This window comes from Cygnus olor, chromosome 3 (assembly GCF_009769625.2).
Source record: "Cygnus olor isolate bCygOlo1 chromosome 3, bCygOlo1.pri.v2, whole genome shotgun sequence".
NCBI lineage: Eukaryota > Metazoa > Chordata > Aves > Anseriformes > Anatidae > Cygnus > Cygnus olor.
Genome location: NC_049171.1, coordinates 57,294,798 through 57,320,017, shown reverse-complemented (window position 1 = coordinate 57,320,017; position 25,220 = coordinate 57,294,798). Strand labels below are relative to the sequence as shown.

The window sequence follows — 25,220 nt, the reverse complement described above, 5'->3', positions numbered from 1 at the left end:
CCTCCCCAGGTGCAGGGCTTCACTCTTCTTGCTGCATTTAACTAGCTGAATGCAGTCACACTACTTACAGGACAATGAAACCAGCCAAAATCAGTGCATATGTCGGATCTGGACTTGCCCATAAGTTGTTAAAGATGAAAGCTCTACTAATAATCTAATGTGACATTTATCACATAGGGTACGTCAGTTCTGCATTTTCAAACTACTTGCTGTTGATAAGCGTGTGAAAGTTGTCTTACTTGGGCAAGTAATAGGACTATAAACATTAATTCTCAAGACTAACTCAAGATTGATGTCATAATAATCTCTTTTTAAAAAATCTGCCAGCTTGCATGGGGTCATCTCATTTTCCATGTCCTGAGAAGAAAGTATTCACACCAGAAAAAAAAAAAAAAAAAAAAAAAAAAAGACCTGGCTGACCATCTGAATGTTGAGCATGAAGTCTCAGGAGAAAATAGCATTATAGGCTGGTTGCTGAACTGAAAAACAGATGAACTATTAAGATTATTCAAAGAGTGAGTGGGACCAAATTTTATGCTGCAGAAATAAAACTTTTTCTACATTCCCAAGGTAATTCAATGGACTGAGGAAACTAAAACAGTTCTATGTGATAAAACTCATGACAGATCTACAACTTTGCCCTCAGAGCAATCTGAAAAGTGCTTTCTTGTTAAGAGACATTTCCAAGCATTGTCCACCAAGCGATTAGGTATTTGGTCTGAGAATCTTCCATCTGGTGTGTGTCTGTGGTCACTTTGGCAAATACTTTTGTAGATGTGTGTAGTTGTCTTGGCAGCTCAGAATTTAACAGCAGTGTCCATTAGGACAGGACACAGCAGGACTGTCCATGCCAACAGCTGTTAATACATTGGTCAGCTGCAACAGTATTAAAAGAAAATACCAGTGTGGCTGTCTTCTTGGGCTTTGTTAAAATAACAATTATTTACTTCATTATTTTGGTCAGGATATGCAGATACTTATCGTTTAGAAAGTTTTCTGCACATAGGATCTTCCAGAAAGATGTTGAACAAGCTGTTTAAAAGGCCTGGTTTAGTACATTGAGGCTATATGCAAAATTCAATATTTCAAGAAGTTGGACATATACTGAATACAAATGAACGTGAACTTGGGAGAAACAACATCCACTTTCAAGGCTGTGTAATCACTAGTGTCATCTGCAGAATGGCGGAACTAACAACTCAGGCGTTTTTGGGGTATAATTAGTTTTTAAGACAAATGCATACTTTACATGGCTGAAGTTTCATGCTCTCCTTTTGAGCTAGTGCACTCAATGAACAGATGTGAGAAAAAGCTATTCAGTGAGATTAATGAAATCCTGATTCTCCTATTTTTAACCCAAGCATTATTATAGCTGAAGTATCATTCTATAATGAAGGAATTGTCCCGTATCAGAATGAGAAAAGCAGTGAAAGGAGACCTATTTGTCAAACATGCTGTCTGACTGATAAAAAAAAAAAAAAAAGCCTTAAAGTTCTAAAAATAACCTAAATATTTAAATACCTTACAAGATTTTATCATAGACCCTTCTATGTCCATCAAATATAAACCAGATATGGACTCCTGTAAAAGCAGGATTCCCTTAATTATGCTTCAATGCATCAATATTTACTTAATGGACTGCCAATCTGCCGTAGCTGTGGTAAGAACAATGCCTTTGGTAGGTGGACTATAAAGAAGACAGCTGCTCAAGACAGATGTCTGGGAGCATGACTACACATGGAAAACATGCTGTGGCAATCAGTTGCCTGAAATCTGTTTGATTTGAACACAGTTTTGTCAGCTTTGTGATCAGTGTTGGGAGAGCTCACCAGGAGACAAGGTGGATCCTGATAATGGCATGAACTGAGAATGTAAGCAATAGATTTCCCCAGGGACTGAGAATGAAAGAAAGATCTTTTGGTCCTTCTTGTAGGCTTGAAGACTGACATTCCACAAGGGCTGAGTGAAGACATTTCCAAGGTTATCAAATACAGACTTTACATTCACCCGGATGTGATTCACCCAGGCCTTTTGTCTCAACTGGAAATACTTGCCTGTCCTGTATGATACATCCATAAGATCAGAGCAATGAAGATGAATTGCTTATACCTTCAAGTCTGTCTAAAATCCTTGGTCATGTGTGGGAGATGACCTGTATCATCTGAATGGTATGGGGTACACTTTCATCCCACCACTGTACATGCTGTTTTGAGTCAGACAGCCTTGAAAAATCAAGTGATGCAAGCTGAAAACTGGCTACATCTCACAATCTCAGTTTGTTTTCTGTGCCACTACCGGGGGAGGGCATGTGGCATGTCTAACAAGACTCCACATTGTTTCCTTGATAGGCATAATGTTTCCTCATCATACAATACGAATATGTAGCATTCACAATGGGAAGGAGGGAGGAGAAGGCAATGATGAACAGTTCTGAGGTCACTCTTCTGCTCCCTTAAACGTTCAACTCCAAATAAAGAATAGTATGTGCATTTGGTTTCCACGAGAGCATTCACTAAAATAATATACCATTTATTTCCCAAAATGAAATAACTTTGAGGAGTTTTGTTAAAAAACAAACAAACAAACAAACAAAACAACAACAATGACAACAACAACAACTTTCTCTTACTTAACTAACTTTCTACTCTCCCATATAGAGTTTTTCCACTGTTTTATGTGTTTTGCAGCTGTGGAAAAGTTCTGCTTAATCCTTTCTCATTTGATTTAGTTCCAGTTTCAGTGTGAAAGACAGTATAATTTTAAGAGGCAATACTTGAAGAATTTTAGTTCACCTGAGCTGGAGCTGTAACTTAAGCCTTAGCTCTGCGATACAGGCACAGGATACGTTTTTATTTTCATCTTTTTAATAGTATCCTAAATAAACAGAATACACTGAAAATGAGTAACTACTATCTCCAGAATGGTTCCTTTAGGAGCATCAAAAAAGACTGTCAAGGACACTGTTACAATCACCACAAGGGAAGAAAATGCGTAATTGCCACATAACCATGAAGAAGAAAAAGGAAGTAAAACACAGTTGTGATGTGGTGGAAGTCACTGATACGGCAAGTCCATCTATGTACTATGAACAGTTATGAACTAATCTGTTACATATGAATATGAACATGTGTTACAGGCCTTCTATGATATGTCATACAGTGGCTGAATATGAAACATTTTCTGCCATTAGACTTCTCTTAGTATACAAGCAAAGTACTGCCGTCACTTTTTTTCATGATTCTTACTAGGCTGGCTTTCCAGTTATTTTTCTGCAAGCCAATATTTAACATCGATCCAAGAAATAAGAGGCTGGTGTTTGTCCAGATCCTCTCTTCTGACCTCTGGCTTTTTGGATAGGCTTAAAAGGCCTCAGAGGTGTAGCTCTGAAGATCACTGGAGCACCAGGTCTGTCCTATAACCCCATCCCTCTGGAGAGAACACAGAAATGGAACAGATGTAAAAAAACAAAACAAAAACAAAACAAACACTTGAAAAATGTTATGAGCACAAGAGAATATGTAATTCTTATCTCACAGCTTGGTACTGAGGCAGCTCATTGTTTGAACCCACAGCCTGGCTCTGAAGTCAGCTGGTGACCAGGGCCTGGTCTTTGCCATGGAGATAAGCTGGGGAGAGCTCTTGGACCTCTGTAGGTCCAGCCAGCTCCAGTGCCCAGGAAGGAGGATGGATGTGGAGGGATGTGGGAAGCGGAAATGGGCATTTTGTGTTACTCAAATTTTTATTTTTAAACCAGAGACAACATACTCTTGAAGGTCTACTGTCCCCTTACATTTGTTCCCCAGAGTGAAATGAGGAAATTCAAAATCCAAACTGATAACAGCTCACTTTTTGCGAGAGTCTGAAATGTCCCCTTTTAATATATTTTATAAATACTCACAATTAGAAATTCCAGGATTCAAAATTTTCTTTCTAATGAGAAGGAATCCAACTACTCCCTAGTATGTTTTTCAATATTAACAATAAACCAAAACCCCAGTGACTTAGCCAGATTTGGTAACCACCAGTGTACAGTTTAACACAACTGTGAGTGAATTCCATTTCGGAGCTTTGAAATTACATCAGATGATAAAGAGTAAATGGGGAAGTAAAAATGGGGCAGAATAGTTTCCTTCTGCCAAAACACTTTAGCTTCTAGTGGACAAGCTGAAATATTTATGTACCTATATCTCTATGTACATTTATATGTATATAAGTATGTGAGAGGATAAATTCTTGAAGGGATTCGAATGTTACAGAAATACCTGTTAGAATAGGAATGCATTTTACTAATAAAATAACCCATTTCTCCCGCCCTCCTGCTGTTATATTCCCTACTGTGGCCTGGAAATCAGATGATTTTGAAAAACAAGAAGCCTGATTCTGAACTCACATATGAGTAAGTAAATCCAGGATAATGCTTCTGAGCTGCACGGAGTGACTCCAGATTTACAAACAGACTCTGAGATCAGAATCTGCTCTGAAGTATTTAATTCCTACCAATGCAATGCCCCGCTGCTTCACTGAGGCTGCTGTCTGCCACACACAGCATTTTCTGTCATTCAGTAAGAGGAAGCACAGTGTGAGCTCTGCAGCTGGACCTGCAGACTAATGCTAGGGAGGGCAGCACAGCAGCAAGAACTTGAAAACAATTTATTTTAAAATTCTTGCTCCCTCTCCCCAACTGTTTCAGCAGGGCCACAATTAGAGGAAATGGGGCAGGATGCATTCAGACCAAGGGGAGCCACAACAAGGCTGGAAGTGGATCAGGAGTTCAAGGGGAGACTGGACAAATACTTGGAAGAGAGACCCTTTGAGGGTTACTAATAGACAAACCACATCAAACTCAGGAAATTCCCTGAGCTGAATATAGTTAGAGGCTGAGAGTGTGTTTGGAGGGAGCAGGTAGTCTGGCTCTGTCCTTGCTCTTCCACTGTGTCTGTTTATGACAATGGTGAAGAAAAGATAGTGAGACATATTTTGACCTGGACCAGTATGGTTATTATTTTTATTTTTATTTTATTTTTTTTTTATTCTATTTTTATTATTATTTATTTATTTATTTATTTTTTTAGGGGCAAAGATCAGAGGATTGAGGGAGAGGCAGCCAGGAGAATGGTGCAGTGAGGGGTGCCTTATTTGAGACTCTCTGAGAGGAGTTACAGGATTTTTTTTTCTTCTTTTCATTTGGTTTCATTTCAGATTTTCCCACATTAAATTGAACTTCTGTTCGTGTTGACTTCAGCATTCAGATTTCATTCTGTTGAGTAGATTCCATCTGCAGTTTGGCAAACCTGCAGATAATTAGCTCTCCCTTGTAATTAAATTTCCAGTTAATGTCCCATTAAGATAAATGAGAAGAATTCGCATCTTCTGCTTAAGTGGTGATTTCACAAAATACAACATTTCATAGTCTTTGAACAAACAAGCACTTCCATTTGCTGAGGTGAGTTGTATTTGTGATACAGTAGCAGATCTTAATAATTTACACCTTCAGAAGATTTTTTTTTCCTCCCAAGAAGTTCACTGCTCAGTGGATGAGTTGGCCGGGGGAAAAGCAGAGCCTGCCTTGGGGTTAAGGCACCTGAACAACAGGGTCCTGTTCTCACTTCAGCTCACAGGTGCCTTCTCATGCAGTGAGTGTCATGGAAACCAGAATTTTCACAGGTGGCTGCTAACTGCATTTCTTTGTCCAACCTCAGACAACCGAGCCCTCGTTTCTGTAGCTGAGCACTCACCATTGTGGCTGAGATGAACAGGCAAGGTGGGCAGGCAGTGCCACCTGCACCAAAAGCACAGCGAGGAGGCGGGATGGGTGGAAAGGCGGCAGCTGGGTGGACGTCACTGGTTCCCACTCAGTTTTTGAGGCTTACATGGACAAGAGCATGTTTCACTTTGCCAGCATATAAAGTGTGGAAAATAATACTTAACTTCCTTACACGATGTATTGAACAAAAAAAAGTGATGGTAAAGACTAAATGCTCAGAAAAAAGGCAGACCTTGATGAGCAGGTGTATTTGCAAAAACAAATGTAATGCAAATATCATATACATTACATAAAGATGAGAAAACTGTTCTCTGCTGAGGCTCTGGGGAACAAGCCCTTACCCCTTTATGTGTTTCATGAGAAGGCGATAATGAAGAGATGGAGCTGAGAGTTCTGTACTTTGCATTCAAACTATTGCTAAAAAAGATCTTAAAATACCCTTTATGATTTGTATCACTAATATCTGAATACGTAAGCCTGGTGATTTTGTGCTGACTAAATAAGGCATTGTTTCAACTCAGGCCCCTCAAGGATGCCCTACATTATTTTCTGTTCTCTTTTCTTGTATACACACAGAACAGCAGAAAAATGCCTGGGAATGAGACTGACAGTTCTAGTTACCCACAGGCATAAAGGACCCTTTGGTAGCAAAGCTTCATTTCAAAATCTCTTGAGACATACTCTGTGCCAGTCTTGGACAGACTTTGGAAAAGAAAAAGATCTCATTCAGCAATAAATGGTTAAATAAGTATTGAGAACATTGAATGAGTGCATGAAAGTCATTGGATTAAGAACAGAAAGCTTGGGGTTCTGAAATTCTGGAGCAAGCAAAGAATTATAGTAGAATGTAATAAAGGTACACACTTGCACATTTTTTCTTGATAACATAATACAATTTATTTTAGCTCAATCAAGTGTAGATTTTCTACCTGAACTGTGGGAACTATCCATGAAGAGTAGTGGTATTTAATTACCTTCTCAAAGCCATCATGAGATTTCATTGAAAAGCTTGTGCTGTGCACATACAACAGCCCTAATTTAAAAGTTATCCTGTTGTCTGGAACGCTTGTTTTTTCCCATTTTCTGCTCCCCCTAAATGATCAAACCTCGGTCTGTTTAGTTATTGGGTTTTAGCATTTCACTGCATAACACTACACAATAAATTATCAAATCAGACAAATATTTTCTTTCTGCCCAGCCCCAGATACAACTGCGAGATTTGTTTTGCTTGTGGTTTCAGATGGGGGGAAGCAGGTGGACTAGAAGGAGAAATCTTTCTCAGGCGAGAGGTGTGCTACGTTTTTACCTATTGTTTTACCGACGAAATGTAAGCCCTTGCAAAGAAGTTTGACGTGCCCAGGCTGGCATAAGGCAGGGAATACAGCCATCTAGCGGCTGCCGAGGTTCCCTCCCACCGCAAGCACCCTCCTTGACTACCAGAAGAGTTTGTTCTCGTCTTACAGACATGCCTTTTCCTTTGCTGTTTATTCTTTGTTAGTCAGTATGCCATCGCAATAGTCATGCAAACTCAGCGTGTTCTACGTGCCATTGATTTCTTGAAGACCATTCAGTCTGATATGTTGGTTTTATTTATTTAGAAACGGATATAGCTAAAACATGACTCTCTGCTCCGTTTTGTTTTTGAAATGCAGATATTCTTATTCATGCTTTGAGCAAGGATAAGCTAATTCTTTCCCTACTTTCAGGAAAATACTGCTTTTTAAATATGCGTTTTAAACCCTAAGAATGTACCTACAGTGGCATCTGCCTACGGTCTATCATGGCTTTATTATGTAACATCCTCATTGTAATCCTTGGGAAAAGCTGGACTATTGACAACGAACATCAAATTAATTGCAATATTGCAAGCACATACAGAAAGTACCTTTTGAGGGAGAAACCAGTTAAAACTCTGAACCCTGATCAAAACCCAGTAATTTAACCAGAGGTTCCATGTGCCTTTTAGGCAGAGAAGAGCTCACAAACTAATGTAATTTTGTTCCTGCCTTTGAAATGATATAACCTTGACCCCTTCTTTGGCAAAAATAGTTCATCTGTAGTTTATAGTACCTTACGAGTTCTGGAGGCAAATAATAATTCTCTAAAGTGTTCCCGTCCTGTATGTTAATGAGGCTAAATGAGGATCCTCTTTATTGCCCATGGCCTTTCTCAAGCATCTTCTAACTAGCTCTTCTCCTTTTCCACACTCCATTGGACTGTGGAAAATGAAGGTTTGATATCATGTACTGGAATCAGTGCAATGGGGAAGGCTGTTAAAATTCTTCACTACAAAATCATAGACCCTTGTCAGTACCCTTAACCACAGGTACACTGTGCCCTTGCAAAAATTACTTTGATCTGCAAGATAAGTTGTCTCACCAATAGATCATGTAAGAAGGCTACCTTGGGATACAAATGAGTAATAATCTAAAGGTAATTGTTTCCTTTCAAGTGGAATAAATCCTGACTGTCTGACATAATAATGTAAATTTCTTAAGAGGTGTCAGCAGTTTCCATTTGTGTATTTCTATTATTTGATTTTGTGTTTCCCATCTGTTACATTGAAGTGCTCATTCCTTCTTCTATTTATATAGTTGGTGAAATTTTATTTTGACTAATATTGATGAAAATCTGGATGAAAAATTTTAAAGAAATGTACTTACTCCAGTTTACAGTCTTGTAAATCGAGAGAGAATTTTAGTCTCTGTCTCAGGATTGCCTATGGCTCTGATTATGATAGCGTTTATCTTGGTTCTGTATCAGTGCAGTATGGGAATCAAAACCTGGAATTCTTCTCTGATTCACTGCAGTTCTTAATTGTCCCTACAGAAAGTCATGCAGGTATAAAAAAAGTTTGGAGCAAAATTATCCCTATTGCTGTAGGTAGGTTTTCATTCTGTAGGTTGCTCTGAAACTCATGAAGTTTTCTCTACATATCAGCAACTATGACTACCCTGTTATACTTGTACTGATGTGTCTCTCTGTACCTCCCTCTCATAATTTCTTTAAAATACTCTCCAAAATATTAAGAACTAAAATTTTGTTTGCCCTGGTTTGGGCTTCCCCATGAATATTCTGCTGTCTGACTCTCTTGTAGAACATTTGTTTGTAGGTTGTTCTGATAAATTGTCCTTTGTGTCCGGAAAGTATGCAATGTATTTTGACTGCAAAACCATTTATCACACTTTCTTTCTATATATGCAGTTTTTTTGTTTTGTTTTTCTGTTGGAAAGGTGCATGCAGCAATTAAGCATTTTACAAGTAAATATAACAGTGGAGTATATGCCAAAGCAAAAATATATGCCTAGAGCTTTGGCTTGAGTTTCTAAAGGCAGCAAGAGTGCCACTCCAAACTGTCTTTAAAGACTGCAGTAAAAGGTTTATGATCTGTATCTGCTAGCATGGGTGACTCACAATAAATGTACTCCAAAGGTGTAGTGCCATGTCCAGCACTGATTGCTCCAACAAATGAGTGCTCCTCTTCACTAGAGTCATTTGTAATCATATAACAGCTTGACTTTCTGTCTGGAAAGGCATAGTTTTGTCAGACTGGTTTATGCCTCTACATCTCTCACAGCATTTTCAGAGACTATGACAGCTGTTGGTTTCATATTTACTCCCACATTTTTCTGCACTTTAAACAAATGTTGCTTCTCCTTCTTTACTTTGAATGTTCTAGATACTGTTGAGGCTTTTTTTTTTTTTTTCCCTTAAAAAAAGCAACCAAAACAATGTGTATTATGGACACATGTATAATTTCCTTTCCTTATAAACAGATTTAACAGCTTTTTCGCCTTGTGTGCTTTAAGAGCTTCTCTTTCTTCTATTCTGTCTCAGAGGTTATAGTAGTTTTGCTGGGCCTCTCCTTCAGAGTGTTTTTCCTTGGCTTACTGAGCAGTTGTGACCAAATAGTGCTGTCAGCAGTATATGCAGTATACTGAACTGCCTTCAGTAGTTTTTGGGGCCGTTATCTTGAAAAGCAGCAGAAATTTCAGGATCCGTTGCATCATGGATTACAATTTGGCTCCTTTAAGAGGAAAAATGCTATAGACTAGAGCTCCTCAACCTGAACAAGAGTCGGCTCTGGAGAGAGATTAAATATGTCTGTAAAAACCTGAATGCGGGGAGAAAGTAAACAGAGAGTGAATACAATGGCTGCATGAAATTATTTGGTAGGACCATTTTTTAAAAAAGGACAATTTACATGATGCAGAAATGCAGAAGTAAACTCTCAAATTCATTGCCACATGATTTTGCTATCAGAAATGTAAACGAGTTCAAAAACAATTACACATAGTAATGAAAGAAATATTTGCAGGGAGGTAACTATTTATAGCCTGATTTTGTGAAGACAGAGAAGAATATGCCTTGGAACTGTGAGAAGGGGATGCTAACATATGCTTAAATTTCAGGGGAAATTGACATTTTTGAAAGAGTTTTTTTTTTTTTTTTGTGACAGGTGCTGTAGATGGGCAAAACATTGCTATTTCTCTGATGCTGTTCATAAGAACAAGAACTGATGTCAGATGTCACTGCTTCTGGAGCAGGCAAGGGGAGGGAAACTGCTATATAATATGAGTTCATGCACATGCACACAAGTAGTAGAGTGTTAAGCTCTTCAGGTAATCAAGGGAAATTCATTCAAACTGTTTGCTCTGAAACTCAGTTTGCTACTTCAGTGTTTTCAGTTTATGCATCTTGGATAAACTCTGGACTCATTTACAGCTTCTGCAGAATGCTGCAACTTCTGTTCTTACTAGGATGATTCATCCCCAGATCTTTAGTTCTCACATGAGCCTCACACTTTGTTGTATCCTGTTTGATTTAACACCTCTTATTTCCTGAGAAGGACTGTGCAGTCTTACACTACCTTACCTTTACAAGACTGTCTTCTGAGTTATTTTTGGACAGTGAGTGAACCTAGAGATGTAATGGGCGATGCTTAGCTATTGAGTTAATTTTTTTTAATTCACACACCTGTAGTTGTTTGGATTTTCCATATGTTGAGATTTGGGATATCCTCTTGTGTAGTCTGTTACAAGAAGTGACTGTGGTTCAGAACATAAAGTTTTTAACTGAATCAGTGTTTCTTCTGGCAGTAACAGTACTGAAAACCATGGCTGGTATCCTCATTTCTTTAAATCAGCAGACCAATGACTCTGAGTAGATGAAAACCCTGTACTGTTAAGCCTGCCTAGTATTTGAAAGATGACTGTAAGACTTTGCTCTGCCTTTTTTTTTTTTTTTGTGCGTGTGTGCGTGCGTGTGTGTGTAGTTTAAAAAGCATCTTATCTCTGTCTCTGGTATAACTGTTATCTATAGCTCCATTAAGAATGTTAAAGTGATATCAGATTTCAGCATATAATGAAGTGACAGTCCAGTTTCTGTTATCCTGTTTGTTCTTAAATGTTTGAGTTCTGCATATTTAAATTTATTTGCAGTGTGCCCCAGGTAACCATTGTATCACAGTGTGTGATTTTGCTGATGACCGATAAGATTAGCACAAACTTCAGTTACATTCTTCCTAATGAGGGAATCTTTCCATTTTGACAGCATGGCTTGTTTTTAAGTTAGTTAAGGTAACAAAAAACAAATAACCTGAACATACTCATTCCTGATATTGATTGCTAGGATTAATATGATAATTAGGGATTTGACTGGAAAATAAGAGAAATCGTGTTGAAAGCATTATTTTTTTATTTCTAGTGCTTAAATTAAGGTCCCCCAGTTACCTGAAAATTGTCTTTTGAGTGAAAGCTTTCTGTGTGGCAAGTATCCCCAATAACTTAGACACAGGAACAATCTGCCAATGAATAAAAATATCTCCCTGCCTTTCCCAAGACCTTTCATTTGTGACAAACAGATATGACTGATATGGAGGACAGTACATGTTTAGTGAGAGCTTTGAAAAATTGTTATTTAAGCATGTATTTTCCTCAAGCAAAAGGTGGACGTTTCTCAGTAAGTACTTGTAAAATGTGTTCATATGGCCAGGGTAGGCTGGCAACAAACATATAAGTGTGTTTAGGTGCAGATGGTCAAGAAAAGAGCTAGAAATTAAATAAAGGCCACACTTTGCTGGTGGAAGAAAGGCAAAGGTCCTGTAACTCCAGTGAAGCTGTTCTACAATACACTGGATGAGTATCATCCTAGTTTGAACAGTGTTTTTTCCATTGGGTTATTTTTCTTTTAAGAACTTCTTCTGACATTTCTGTCCTCTTTGCAAAATATTCCTCAGCTGTGTTTCTTTTTGTACAAATCCCTGATGTTTCCATGAATTACATCACTGCTTTAAGCTTTGCTTGGTATCAGAGGTTCTTCTGCAATCACGGAGAGTGCTAGCAAGCACTGTACATCCTGTACTGCACAAACTTGCATTGAATACTGTAACTCAGTCAACCCCTGCAGATTGAGGTTTCAGTGTTTATTTCAGAAAATGGAGATAACTACCTTGGGTTCTTCTAACTGAAAAATGATGGTCTTCCACTTATGTCATGTCATGACCCACCCACTGAGGAAAATTGTCCATACATTTTTCAGATTTCGTCCTGAGCTCTTCCGCTTAATATGCTCTCTCAAATTTTCTATTTCAATTACCAGCGACTTTCCTGTTGCTAGCTGATATCTTTTGCAGAAGGGGCAGATTGTCATAAAAACTGAGTTCATGTTGTGCTTTCACAAATTGTGGGTTGATCCTGAAAAGATCAGACACTATTGCTGGGTCACTACTGTCAGTTTTACCAGTGCAACCTTCTGTCTCTGAATAGAAACGATTTTATCATTGCCGAGGAAAATCTACATATGATTTTGAATGGAAAATCTATACTTATTATTTAAAATAAATGCAGACTTTCTAGTATAAAGATTGTAATTGGACTGTAAGTATGCTGTAGCTACTGTATAGTTTCAATGAAGATATACTTTTTGACACTTTTAATTGACACTTATTTGCACAGATAAAAATATTTTTTTGACTGAAAGAATTTATAACTAATATCTCACAGTTAAAAAAAATATGAAAATGTATGTATCAAGCATGAAATTCAAGGAGTGCAAGTATTACCGCCACATAACTTACTTTCTACAATGTTATAATACCATAGTTAATTATGTCTTAATTGTCTATTCCTATCCTCTAACTATACTCACCATGCTATGAATGCCACTGTATAAATGTAATTGAAATGTCAGAGTTCATACGAACCTGTGATGCAATATATATCAGAATGCATCAAACAAAAGAACAATACAATAAAAGTAGTTAATCAGAAAGAAACCTGTATCAACCAAAAGGCATAAGTAAATATCCCTCCCTGTGTTTACATGAGTCCATACACCCAAATAAAGAAAAGGCAGTCTTGAGATATCTTCTAAAGGTAATTTCTTCACCAAGAGTGTCTTCTAACCATGATACTTTGTGAAGTATTTGTCGTAAAGACGAGCATTATGGGAAATGTGATTAATGAGTTGCTTTGACAAACAGATTTGTGGTTAAATTTCACATAAGTAGCCCAAAGAATGTTGCCCTTATGCATCACATCTCTGAAAGTATCCAGTTTGGAGTACCAATTTACATGTGAAGTCAATGTGTTCTTCTATGTAATTTCAGAATTTCTGTGTAGACACCACCAAGAAATCATGTGCAAATCAAGCTGCTGATGCTTCAGAATTACAAGTTAGCTGTCAAAATGTTTTGGTGCATCATGACAATGTGAAGGACATGACTGGGAAACCTACATTAGTAGAAGCCGCTGTGATTAAAGGTCAGTTAAGATTTATGGTTTGAGTTATTAATACAACAAATCTTAACCCCAACCCCAATAAATAACCTGCACGCAGGATTGCTTTGTGTGATTTAATTTGGAAACTGTGGATTTGTCAAAACCAATGAAAAGCAAACATTTCTGTTCTTCCTCCATAAATGCCATAAGGCAAATTCATCCAAGCTTTCAACAGCAGCATAGTGTTAAACTCTGTTTGACACTGTAACATGAATATTCAGTAGTTTATAGGAACAGACTTGTGTGAAAAGACGCACTTTCCTTTTCCGTTAGGAAACTTCATATCATTAGTTACAAAAAATGCTGATTCCAACAGGTATTAAGGATGAGGAAGCAGTTTACGCTAAGTATATGAAGATGTCTTCAACTCATACTTTTGTATTTTGAAGAAAAAATGATATTGAGAAAATTACTTGACCATTAATTGCTTTAAAATTTGCCATTTGCTTGGATTTCCCAAGAATATTTGATAAATGGTTAGGTTTTCTACTTATCTTTCAACTTTTTCCTTTTTTCAGAACATATTGAAGTTGAGAAGCTAGATGATATGAGGACAATTCCAAAACGCTTTGAAGTTAATATAAAAAATTCAGTTGATTTCATTGATCTGTCAGTCATGGGTTGTATCTGAAATATGACCACATCACATTAATTACAACAGTGGAACATTTGGAAGACTAAGGAACAAATACTCATCCTCACAGTATTTGTTAACTGATAATTGATATCATTGTAAGAATAATTCCCATAAAATTTCTATTTATTGTCTTCTCATTCAGTGTGTGAGACTCCTAAAAAGGACTGCCTATCTAAAACTATGCAAATGCAACATAAACAACTTTTATATTGAAAGATTACTGCAGCATGTTGAATATTCACTGATTTGTACTGCTGTGGAAGTTGATTATTTGTGGACAGTTTTTCTGAAGGTATTTAGGTATCTGGCTATTTTGAAAGATAATCCCATATTCGTTATTCTGTGGCTTTGAAGAATCTCCCTGTAGGATCCATTTTGTTACTGCTTAATGATCTGATTAGATTTTATAGTGGTAAATGGTGAAGCTTCCACTCTGGCAGTTAAGGAGAATGACATCCTCTGTTTAAGCTCCAGAACAAAGTTATTGCCGGGATGGGTTAATGATGAACTCTCTGGTGCCAGGGAAACTACCTGCACATCACTTCTGTCCAGGCTACAGGGATCAGTTGGATCACTCGCATGGGTTGGTCTTTGTGGGGTGAGTCAGACACGAGAAGTGGGGAGGGACACATCTGAAGAAAACATGACCAAGGCATCCTTACTGAAGTAAGCCAGACTTAAAGGTTACGATGAGGACTGGCTTCTCCACAAGCATGGGTCTCAGTGCCCATGAAGGTGCTTTACCTTGGTGGGTTTAGACTCCTAACAGACTGGGAAAGCCACAAAGGCTGAAGTCACATATTGCCTTTATAGTCAAGATTTTTCAGAGATTTTTCTGAACTCAGCAGCTCAGTTCCTGTAGTGAGGAGCAGTGTCATGCAGTTGTTTCCTGTGCCTCTTACAGGAACTGTGCACTAGTTTCTAAACTGAGATACCCTGGCTGAGAAAAGAAGTTTGGAGTTACCATTATTAAGGCTTTTGTCCAATAACAGCATTTGGAGGTGGCCATATCTTTCCATTCTAGTTGGGACTATCTTGTGTTCCTGTATATTGCCATAAAACTGTCAGGTGTTTGTGCTCACTTTGGCTGCTGCCCAATTGGTTTGTCTTTCTGTACAGTGAGCAGATCTAAGTCAGGAGAGAGATGGCCACATACCAGACACCAGCTGAGATCTCAATTCAAAATATGTAGAGCTACATTTTTCTTTGAGGCTTGCTTATTGACTTTAAGATGTGCATGGTTAATGAGGTCCTGTTGTTCTCCTCATCCCCAGCAAGGAGGCTTCCCAGCCCATTTCCAAATCACTTTTAGAGGTGCTTGAACTGTAAGAATAGTGCTCAGGTGTTTGATGTTTCAAACAAAAAGACAATGGTAGATTACTGACTTAATTCTTCCTGCTTCCAGTAGGAACCATTTATTTCAAACTTCAGGTATCAGTCAGGCTCTCTTTTTTTTTTCCCTAATCATTTCCTACCTCTATTTATTCTTTTCCTTTTCCCTGAGTTTATAGATAGAGACCTGAACTTTGCAAATAGTCCTAGGCGTATGCCCAAGTGTACTAGAGAAAACATTGGTGTCAGGGCTGCTGAAGGCTTGCTTGCCCCTGTGCTGCAAAGATTTGCATCACTTTCTTCCCATCTGGCCGCGTTCTTACCCATGCTTCTGATTTCAAACCCCATACATGTCTGCTGCCTTATTCCTCATGAAAGTTGCAGCTAGTTTTTAAGCTCACCCTATAAGCTACATTAGCTTAGACTACTCACTGAATATCAGATAAAGAATAGACTCTGTTTCTGAGGGTTTTCAAACAAACTCTTAGGACCTCTATTCAGCACACACATAGAAAATCAAGAGTCATAAAGTTTCTTTTACAAAGCTATGAAACTGCTTCTTGTTTAACTGTCTTAGAGTACCTCTCTTTTCAAACTACCTAAATTTGAGTATAGTGTGAGTTACATGTTGGAGATAGGCAGATTTAATAACCTAGACCAAAGAATTGTGATGGATTGTGCACTGACATACCCAGATCAAAGCTAAAGGTTTTTCTGAAAGCTGTGTGTTAGTATAGCCCTAATTACTGAGCTTAATTCAAAGATAACTGCAAAATTACACAGGAGATTGGATTAGATGATAAAGCAGTTCTTCCTGGCCAGTCAAGAGATCCCCAGGAGTCCACTGTTGCGTGCAGCAAGCTTGTCTGTTCCAGAAAGTATACTCTGCTCTGCTAATTCACAGGATAATGGATTAGAAAAATATGTCAAGACTAATAACACAGACACACTCCTGTGGATTTTGAGTGGGAGGAAATGCACCATTCACTGACTAATTTTTAAACTTCTACTAGTGAATGTTAAGCCACCCTCCAAAGCACCAACCAGCTTCAAATTCCTAATAAGGATAATGAATCTGTGCTTTCAAAAAAACATTTACAGGCACAATTGCTATTTCTTACCATAGGCCAGATCTGAAAAGAAAAGGCAACATGTTTTTCTTTCAGTTTTAAGGCCTCTATTGTGTTTCCTTGCAGAGTTCATGTTAGTGAAGATAGGATTTATTATCTTTGTTTCTAAGAAATAGAACTTTTTTTTTTTTTTTTTTTCCTGTGTTGCAGTTAAACTTGAATTGGCCACTAAAGATATTATCTTATTTTCTTAGATTTGACTGAGTTTGAATTCATTAGAAATAGCAGCACTTCTCCAGGATCATAACTCTTATCTGAAATCTGCTATATCAGTTTGTTTTGCTTTAACCTTGAAATTTATTCTAAGTGGAGTCTTGAAAACATCACCTAATCTTCTTGTATATGCCTTAGGTTTCTGGAGTTGTTACATTCTGCAATAAAAAAAATGTTTATGTTGATTTTGTTTATTGATGCCAAGACATTTTAGGGAAGTTATTTATGCTTTTCTGACTTTAGGCACTTGATTTAGGAGGCCAGTGGGCTGGAAAAAAAAAAAAAAAAAAAGGAAGGGAGCTTCTGATTGCAATTCAGAGTACACATAAAATGTATACTAGCTTTGGCATGAAGATAGTTTAAGAAATTTCTGCCCCTGTGCTGTAACTTGCTGTTCTGTCATTTAGGGCAATACATTTGGTTATGGGGTTATACTCCAAACCAAATAATAAAATGAATTGAACTTAATATTTTCAAAAGCTTTAAGCAAAACATAGAATTCTGAATTATTTTGAAAAAAAAAAAAACTTCTTCTTTCTTTCACAATGTCTCGGGGAATCTATACTAGTGTTCTGAATTGATGTATAAAGATAAGCAATATGAATTAGGAATCCTATACTGTGTACATGTATGACAATTCCCTCCAGCTTCTACACTTTAACTCCATCTTTGATTAGGGCAAAACTGTTATTACATCCTTTGGCTCCACTATCTTTAGAAAAATAATTGTACTCTTTTCCTTGGCTTTTGAGCCATTATCAAAAAGCATATTCATTGCTGGTGCATCTTCTGAGATAAGCAAAAAAAAAAAAAAAAAGGGTGAGAAAATGACTTAAAATAAAGAGATCACATCATTTAATAGGATGGTGAGTACACCTTGGTAGATTATGTTTAAAGATTTTCAGTCTGTTTTGTTCTTCAGTAAAATCTAACATACAGCAGGGGAAAGAAAGTGCTCTGCATCCTTCCGTATTTCCCTCGTTTATTAGATCTGACTGATTTTAATTGCAGTAATACGCAGAGGCTCCAGGAGCATGCAGAAGAGGTTACAAGGAGGAGATGTTGCAGGGTTACGTGCCAGGTGACCGGGGGGGACTTTGCATGAGTCACTTCTCCCACTTTCTGCCTGTGCCATCCAGTTTTGTGGCACTTCTCCAGCTGCAGCAGCCCTGGGAGGAAGCGACTGTGCAGAGCAGCAGCTGGGAGCAGGTGGGGTGCATGTTGGGGCACTGAGACCTCCTCTGTACCCTCCTGCGCTGAGGTACGATGGCACCCAAAATATGCTATTCATTAAAACCTGTGGTAAATGTTTCTCATCTGTGAAAGTTATTGATATACTGAGGGTTTATTTTACAAGAAAGAAGCAGTAATGGAACAGTGGACATCAGTGACTGTAAGGATCCAATAAAACCAGCAGGGTAGACTAGAGAAGAAGTGGCAAAGAAGAATACTTAGAAATAAAGGACAGTGAAAGAAGTCAACATTTGTATCTTTCTGTAAATCTATTTTTTATTAAGAAACAAAATTTAAAATTAATCTTTTCCAAACAATGGCCTATTAAATTCCAGACAGATAAATATTAAATAATAAATATTAAATATAAATTAAATTTTAACCTTACAGTGCATATGAAATATTTTGATTGTAGCTCTTAGCAGTTTTTAAAGACACACCAAATCATCAAGTGAAGGAATGGCTGATGGATACCAGCCCAGGGAACAGTCCATTACTTTTATTGGCTCTGATTCTGCTATCACTCAATAGCTTTCAGTAGCACTCCCTAAGGAATTAGCTCTCATTAGCATCGAGGATCATCGGAACCAGGCCCGCAGCAAATAAAGCACTACTGTTCATAAAAACACTTCGGCTTATGCATATGCTCTTCACTTCTGTGCTTTTTCACTTAAGTGATGCTCAGAAATAAGGACACAGTTCTACCTTGTTTAATTCACAGTATTATTGTGCATAATTACTCAGAACTATTGTTTTCAGGTTAGGCATATCTATAAACAGTACATGTTATTAATGTGGCTGAATGTTAATTTATGCAGCATAAATCATGGGCTGAAATATTTACCACAGCTATAAAGCTGTGTTATGGTCATAGCAAGGCATGTTTAGTTGTGCAGCCTTGTATATATATGAATTGGTGTTTTTAGCACTGATTGCATTCTAGCAGTGGAGCTGATGGGTTGGGTTACTTCTGTTGCCTGCATTTTGGAAAAGGCCAGAATGGATAGTTATAACAACTATTTGTGACCTTGAAGTCTGTGAAAGAATTGTAAGTATATTCAGAGGGGGAAAAAAAAAAAAAAAAAAAAAAAAAAAAAAATCAACAAGAAAAAAAAACCAAACCTACCCACTTGAGGATATGAGTGAGATAAATGGAAATTATTAGTCTGCAGAGTACTCCCTTTCCACTATAAAGCCAAACATAATTACACAAATTGTTCCAGGAAGAGCAGAGTTAATGAAATTTGGTTTAATAAGGGTTCAGGTCTGTTGTCCCCTACTGCTCCTTTCCCTCATTCCCTGATAATAACCAAAACTCTCCTTATGGCACTCCTATCAAATGAAAAAGAGCAGGTCTGGAGCTATGTGTGTGTTGAGTGGCCAACCAATACGAACATGCTGATTTATCCTGCTGTCTGCTGCCAAGTGGAGTGTGTAACAGATGTGTTCTGCATGCCTTTCTTTCAATAGAGGAACTAATTCAACTCTCTTTGTTATAACCACGTTGTGACTTCTGCCCCCTTTTCAAATTTGACTGAAATTGGAAAATAAATAAATAAATAAATAAATTAAAAGTACTGAAGAGATTGACGGATGGATAGACAGCATGATGACATAAACCTTGTTTTCTTAGCAGGCTAAGATGGCATATCTGATTCAGTAATTCAGTGTTGAGGCTAATAGATTTTTTTCAAGCAGGGAAGCAAATTGCATTGATTTCACTATTCAGAATCCCGTTGGGATCATTCAGCTTGTCCCATTCATTGCTTAATGCTTTATTGAAGTGTAAATATATACATTTCAGAAGGCATCCTACACTGATTTGGGATTGGGGACAGCTGTGATTTAGTCTGGCCTGATGACATTAATTTCCTTTCTCCTTGAGCTGTCTTGCTTAGAAGCATATCATTTTGATTGTGTATGTTTGGGAAAGAAGAAAGTCTAGCTATGCCATCCGTGTGCAACCTGTACTTTGTATCCATATTAGCAAGTCTAAGTGCACAAAAAATATTTCCCTTGCTGAATCACAAGGATTAGCTTATTCCTTCGGTGCCTGTTTTATTCATTAGTTTACTTTTACTGATATCAAACACAGCCAACCTGCAAATGAACGGCAAACCTGGAAATGTTTATTTATAAGAGAGTGGCCACATGTTTGAGTGAGATCTTCATTAAATTTGCATCACAGGGTGGTGTGGTTTTTCTTTTTTTTTTTTTTTTTTTTTCCTCCCCCCTTTTGATATCAAGATCTGGAAATACATTGCTAATTTACTCATTCCTGAAAGGTAACAGGGGTACTTGTGGGTAAACTGGTCCATGGTAAATTGTGTCCCGGTGTACTTGATGAACTTAATGGTTATTTCTAGCCTTCAAATTTCTAAAAAGGGGTGAATCACAACTTCAGAAAGAGATGAGTCCTGCCCAGTTTTTCAGGGAGAGACACCTCAGCCATGGAGAGTTTTAGGACAAACACAAGTGGAGTCTGGAGATTGCTGAGAGAATGAATATACAGGTATTTTCTTGGTGAAGGGGAGCACCATAGTCCCAAGAACAAGCTTGGGAGAATTCTTGTTTGAGAAACTCAGTGCCATAAAGAAGGATATGTTTGATAAACATGGCCTTGCTGAGAGGTCAGATAGGCCATGAGGGCTTGACACATTTGCAGGTTGTTTCAGGTTATGTTGTAGCAAATTAATCAGACAGGAACAGCTGTTCCAGAAGCAGTCTTTCACACTGTTTTCCATTTCACAAGAAACTTCTTTCTTTTGAAAGAGTGTCCTCCCAGTTCAATTAAATGTGGAAAAACCCAAAGTGCGGTCTGCTCTTGTCCTGCAGCCACCCATCTCTTCCCCACCGCAGCATGTGCCAAGAGACATGGTGGGTCCAGAGAGGGGACACGGGGCACTCAATGACTGATCCTTGTAAGGTCCTGCTCTGTGTGATCAACAGTCCCATGTGTCTCATGCCACTACCTTAAGTTTCAGGGGTGCAATAAGAGCACACGGGCAAGGCAGGAGACTACGGGGCCTTTTGGCAGCAGACTGCCAATCACACGTGAATGATAGCATCAAGCTGCTGCGATGCCATGAATCAGAGCGGAGCACACTCAGGAGCTGGAGCTGCAAACAGGCCTCGTGTGAGGGTCTCTCCCCTAGTGGGCAAAGGCCACCACTTTTTGAAAGGTTTGTCCTCAGTATTGCTGTAGGTTGGTCTCGGTAGACACAAAGAAATGTACTTCAAATCTTTTCACTTCAGCCTCACACCACTTCCAAGCCTTCATCTCTGTTTGTTATTTTTCCTTCTGAATAAGAAGAAATTAGGGATTTTAGTTCGAGGAAATCTCAGAATAACATCACAGTTTCCTAGCTACAGATTCTTCTCTTCAGGCAAAGAAACACACAAGCACAGGAGCAAATCTGCATTAGGGTTGGTAGGTGCTGCATGAGGTAGGTGGACTGCTCATCTCTTTATATGGTAAGAGTTTGCTTTTACACTGTCAGTGGCCACGCTTTTTAAGCATTTTATTAAACCTTAGAATTGTCTGTGGACAGATAGCTATCAGGGAGAGGACAACAGATTATCTGCTTTGTCCACGGATTTTTCAAGCACAAATATTTTGCAAAATCTGAAAGAGGAATTCTTAGAAGAGTGAAGACCATTTTATAAAATGCTCATCTGGGTTTCATTCTTGATCTGGTACAAATGTTGTTTGGGAATCTGAGCAAGTCACTTTAGGTCTGTGAAAATGCAAAAAGTGAACACTGCTACCTTTGTTTTTGACCTTTGCGGTTGCATGTGTGAATTGTACATTTTTCTGGGCAAGGGCAGAATCTTCCATTTCCTTACAGTTATTTATTTGTTGATTACTCAGGTCTAACAAATAACCCACTTGGAAAGTGGGAGGGTGAAAAGGAACAGGAAGAAGCGCACAACTATGAGTATGTGGATGACAATGTAATTGAAAACATAAGAAAAGTATTTCAAGACACCACCACTAGAAATAAGGACGTACTCTCTGAAGATCGAAGGTGAGTGTCCCCTATGATCACATATGGATGCAAACAAAAGCATTCAGAGTGATTTTCAGACTTACCAGTAACCATCATCCTTCACAATGAGGAAACGTTTTCCATGGGAGCCACCAACATTGCCACATATGTTCTGTAAACAACATGGTAAGGGCAGAGGTAGACACAAATATTGGTGACCTGCGGTTTTGTCAAAGTTGGAGCTATGGTTGTTCTGGTGATATAAGTGCACAGTCAAGATCAGGTTTGCAGGTGGAGACAAAACCTTAATTAGACCAACAGTTAGTTACAAAATACATGAAAACCCTGAGAAAAGCTTTGTGTCTGAAAGCTTGTCTATTTTTTTCTGATTTGTATCAGTTTGGTGTAGCAAATACTGATACTCTAAATACAATCATCCTCTTCTGTATAGAACTGGACACCTTGTAGTCCACAATTAAGGTCTGTCTCTTGAAAAACTTTCAGGAAATTATTTGTTTCCACTAAATTCTTGTGTTTCTGCTCTGTCAGTTTGCAGAAGACTTAAAGTGCTAGTGAACAGGACTTTGTCTTCTAAAAAATTTCCAGAATCATTTCCAGCCAAACCCAATTATTTTTTTTTTTCTAGATCTGAGTGAAACAGCATAGTTCCAACTCTTTTGGCTCATAGCTGAACCCTCTATGAACTTTTGTTGATTTAGCTGAATTGAGAGAATAAGAGAATAAAAATAAGAGAATAAATTCTCTTATTAAGAGAAATGCCTAAAACCCCAAAAAAGTTTGAAATTTGTTTTAATGATTTAGAAAAACATTATCTTTTATTTTTGTTTTATTTCAAAATATACTTCCTTTTTATTTTAAAATGGCATGCAACATTTCTATTGCATTTGAGTTGGGCAGTATACTGAATCTGAAATAAGATTTTATTTATTTATTTATTTTATTTATTTATTTATTTTATTATTTTATGGAAAGTTCAAAACCCCCAGAACATGACAGAAAACATATATAACCAAGTAGAATTATCTTGAAATATGACAAAAGCAAATAGAAGCCCTCAATTTCCCCATCCAGTATTCCCCAAACAAGGTCTCTTACTTTTTCACTCTCTCAGTTATCCCACTGGTTCCCCTGCCCTCCCCCACAAAAATTGCCCTCTAAACTCAGCACAAAGAGTGGCTTTAAATGAGGACTTGAGGCAGTGGAGGTTCTCCCAGGCTCTGCATGCATCAGTAGGAGGGAGGGTGAGCAGGAGATGTCTGCCCCCTCCTCCAGCACTGGCAGAGGTACGTTGCAGCTTCTTGTGATTTGCCTAATAACTTCCATGCCTTCCAGGGCAATTACCTTAGCTGTGTGGCCAATTCTTCTCCTGCTCACTGCCACAGAAGTTGAAAAGTTACAGGAAAGACTGAAAAATGAAACAAAGTAGGGTGCTTCATATACTTCCTCAGTCCACATACCACTGAGCATGTGAGCTTTGTCTGTAGTGCAGAGAAAGAGAGAATGAAAATTTTTGTCTAAAATAGTTCTATTGACTATAGAATTTCAGGACTTTTGCATGAAAGCAAAAGTACAGTTTCAAGAAGCAATGCCAGCCTATAAAATCAGCCTGTAATTATTCTACTTACTCCTGTTAAATCAGCTCCTTTAAGTCTTTATCCACCTGCCCTTTAAACTCACTATCAAGAGAGATGAGGCTTCACTTTATTAGTTGCTTTGTTTGAGGGCTCTAGCAAAACATGAAAGAAAGGACCTTTGCCGCCTACGGGGAGATCACTTTCTGTCTTAGATTACGAAGCAGTCCCTTAAATTGTCATCCTCAGCGGATGACAGAACTATCTGCCTTCTGAAATCATTAGCTAGCCAAGAAGCACATAGCTCCTCCAGCCTGCTGGTCTCCCCCTGACCATCAGAAATCTTCCATTATGGCTTCCTCACCTGCATTTGTGAGCATTTTAAGAAATATGGATTTAACGTAGGCATATGAAATTAACATTTAGTGTGGGCAAAAGACCTATAAAACTTCTAGCCAGGTAAAATGATTATTGGAGCTTAAAAATCAGCTTTTGATCTGTGTGCTACACAGCTGTTTGTAGGGTGTAATTAAAAAGACTATTTTGGGACTTACTTACAGACAAATAATACAAAAAACTTAGTAGTATTTTGTATCTCTGCCAAAGGCCTAACATTCGAGCACATTTGTTCACTTCAAGAACTGAGCAGTAAGCCATTTCCCACCCATGGTCCCATTCTCTCTCAGGACATTTATGCTACTTATTAATATCTTTTAAAAATGTATTTGGATATATGAGGTATCAACATGAAATCTAGTGATCCAAATTACTATAGCATACAGTTATTAGGAAAAACAAACAAACAAAAAAGGGTTTTAATGAAATTCAGAAGCAATCCTCAACAGCCAATAATTCTGTGAGAAAAATCATTTTTTTTTATTTGCAGTGTTTCATCAACGCCAGAAAAAATCTTTCCACAGTCAGGGCCAAAGCATGCCAGAGTGGTACGAGTTAGAGCTAGTCCTCAACCTAAGAGGGAGAAAGAAAGAACAGGGATTTGCCTTGGGTCATTGCTATGTTAATTTTGATAGAATAAATGTGCCCAGAGGGTCAATGATGTTAACATGACCTCATCACTCCAGAGCAATAAGCAATTAAGCAAGAGACTTGAGTACAGATGCCTTAGCTTGCTATAGCAACAGCCACCATTAACATATTTTGTCATTTCATTAAAGATACAAGAGAAAGTAGGAAAACCCCAAAAAGAATTTTAAATGTGTCGCTTTATTTTTAAGGACACGACAAGTTTTTTCCTTTTACTGCCATGGGTTTTTTCTTCGTTTGTTTGGTTTGGTTTTAATAAGGAAACTCCTTGGTTTGGCAGTCTTTCAGAAGGCATTAAAGACGTTAATAGCTGTTTTTGTTGGGTGTGAGAAAAAGAGAGAGAGAAGGTTCATTGAACTGAGCTGGAATAGCGCTGATGCTGCTATAATGTTTTATCCCATGTTCTTGGAAACAAAATGAGATGGAGGCATGGAGTGATGTAAAAGAATAGCAAAAAACAGTGAATGCAGCCTCTGCCTCCAGTGCTGATAGTTGCATGTAGTCT

At 38.0% G+C, this 25,220-nt stretch overlaps 1 protein-coding gene across 1 annotated transcript in view; it reads left to right on the top strand.

The window, feature by feature from the left end:
- THEMIS (thymocyte selection associated) overlaps window positions 1–25,220 on the top strand; it is an 88,436-nt gene that overhangs the window by 59,214 nt on the left and 4,002 nt on the right. The window contains 2 exon segments of the mRNA XM_040552920.1: window positions 13,374–13,527; window positions 21,962–22,118. Coding sequence (XP_040408854.1) covers window positions 13,374–13,527; window positions 21,962–22,118 — 311 coding nt within the window.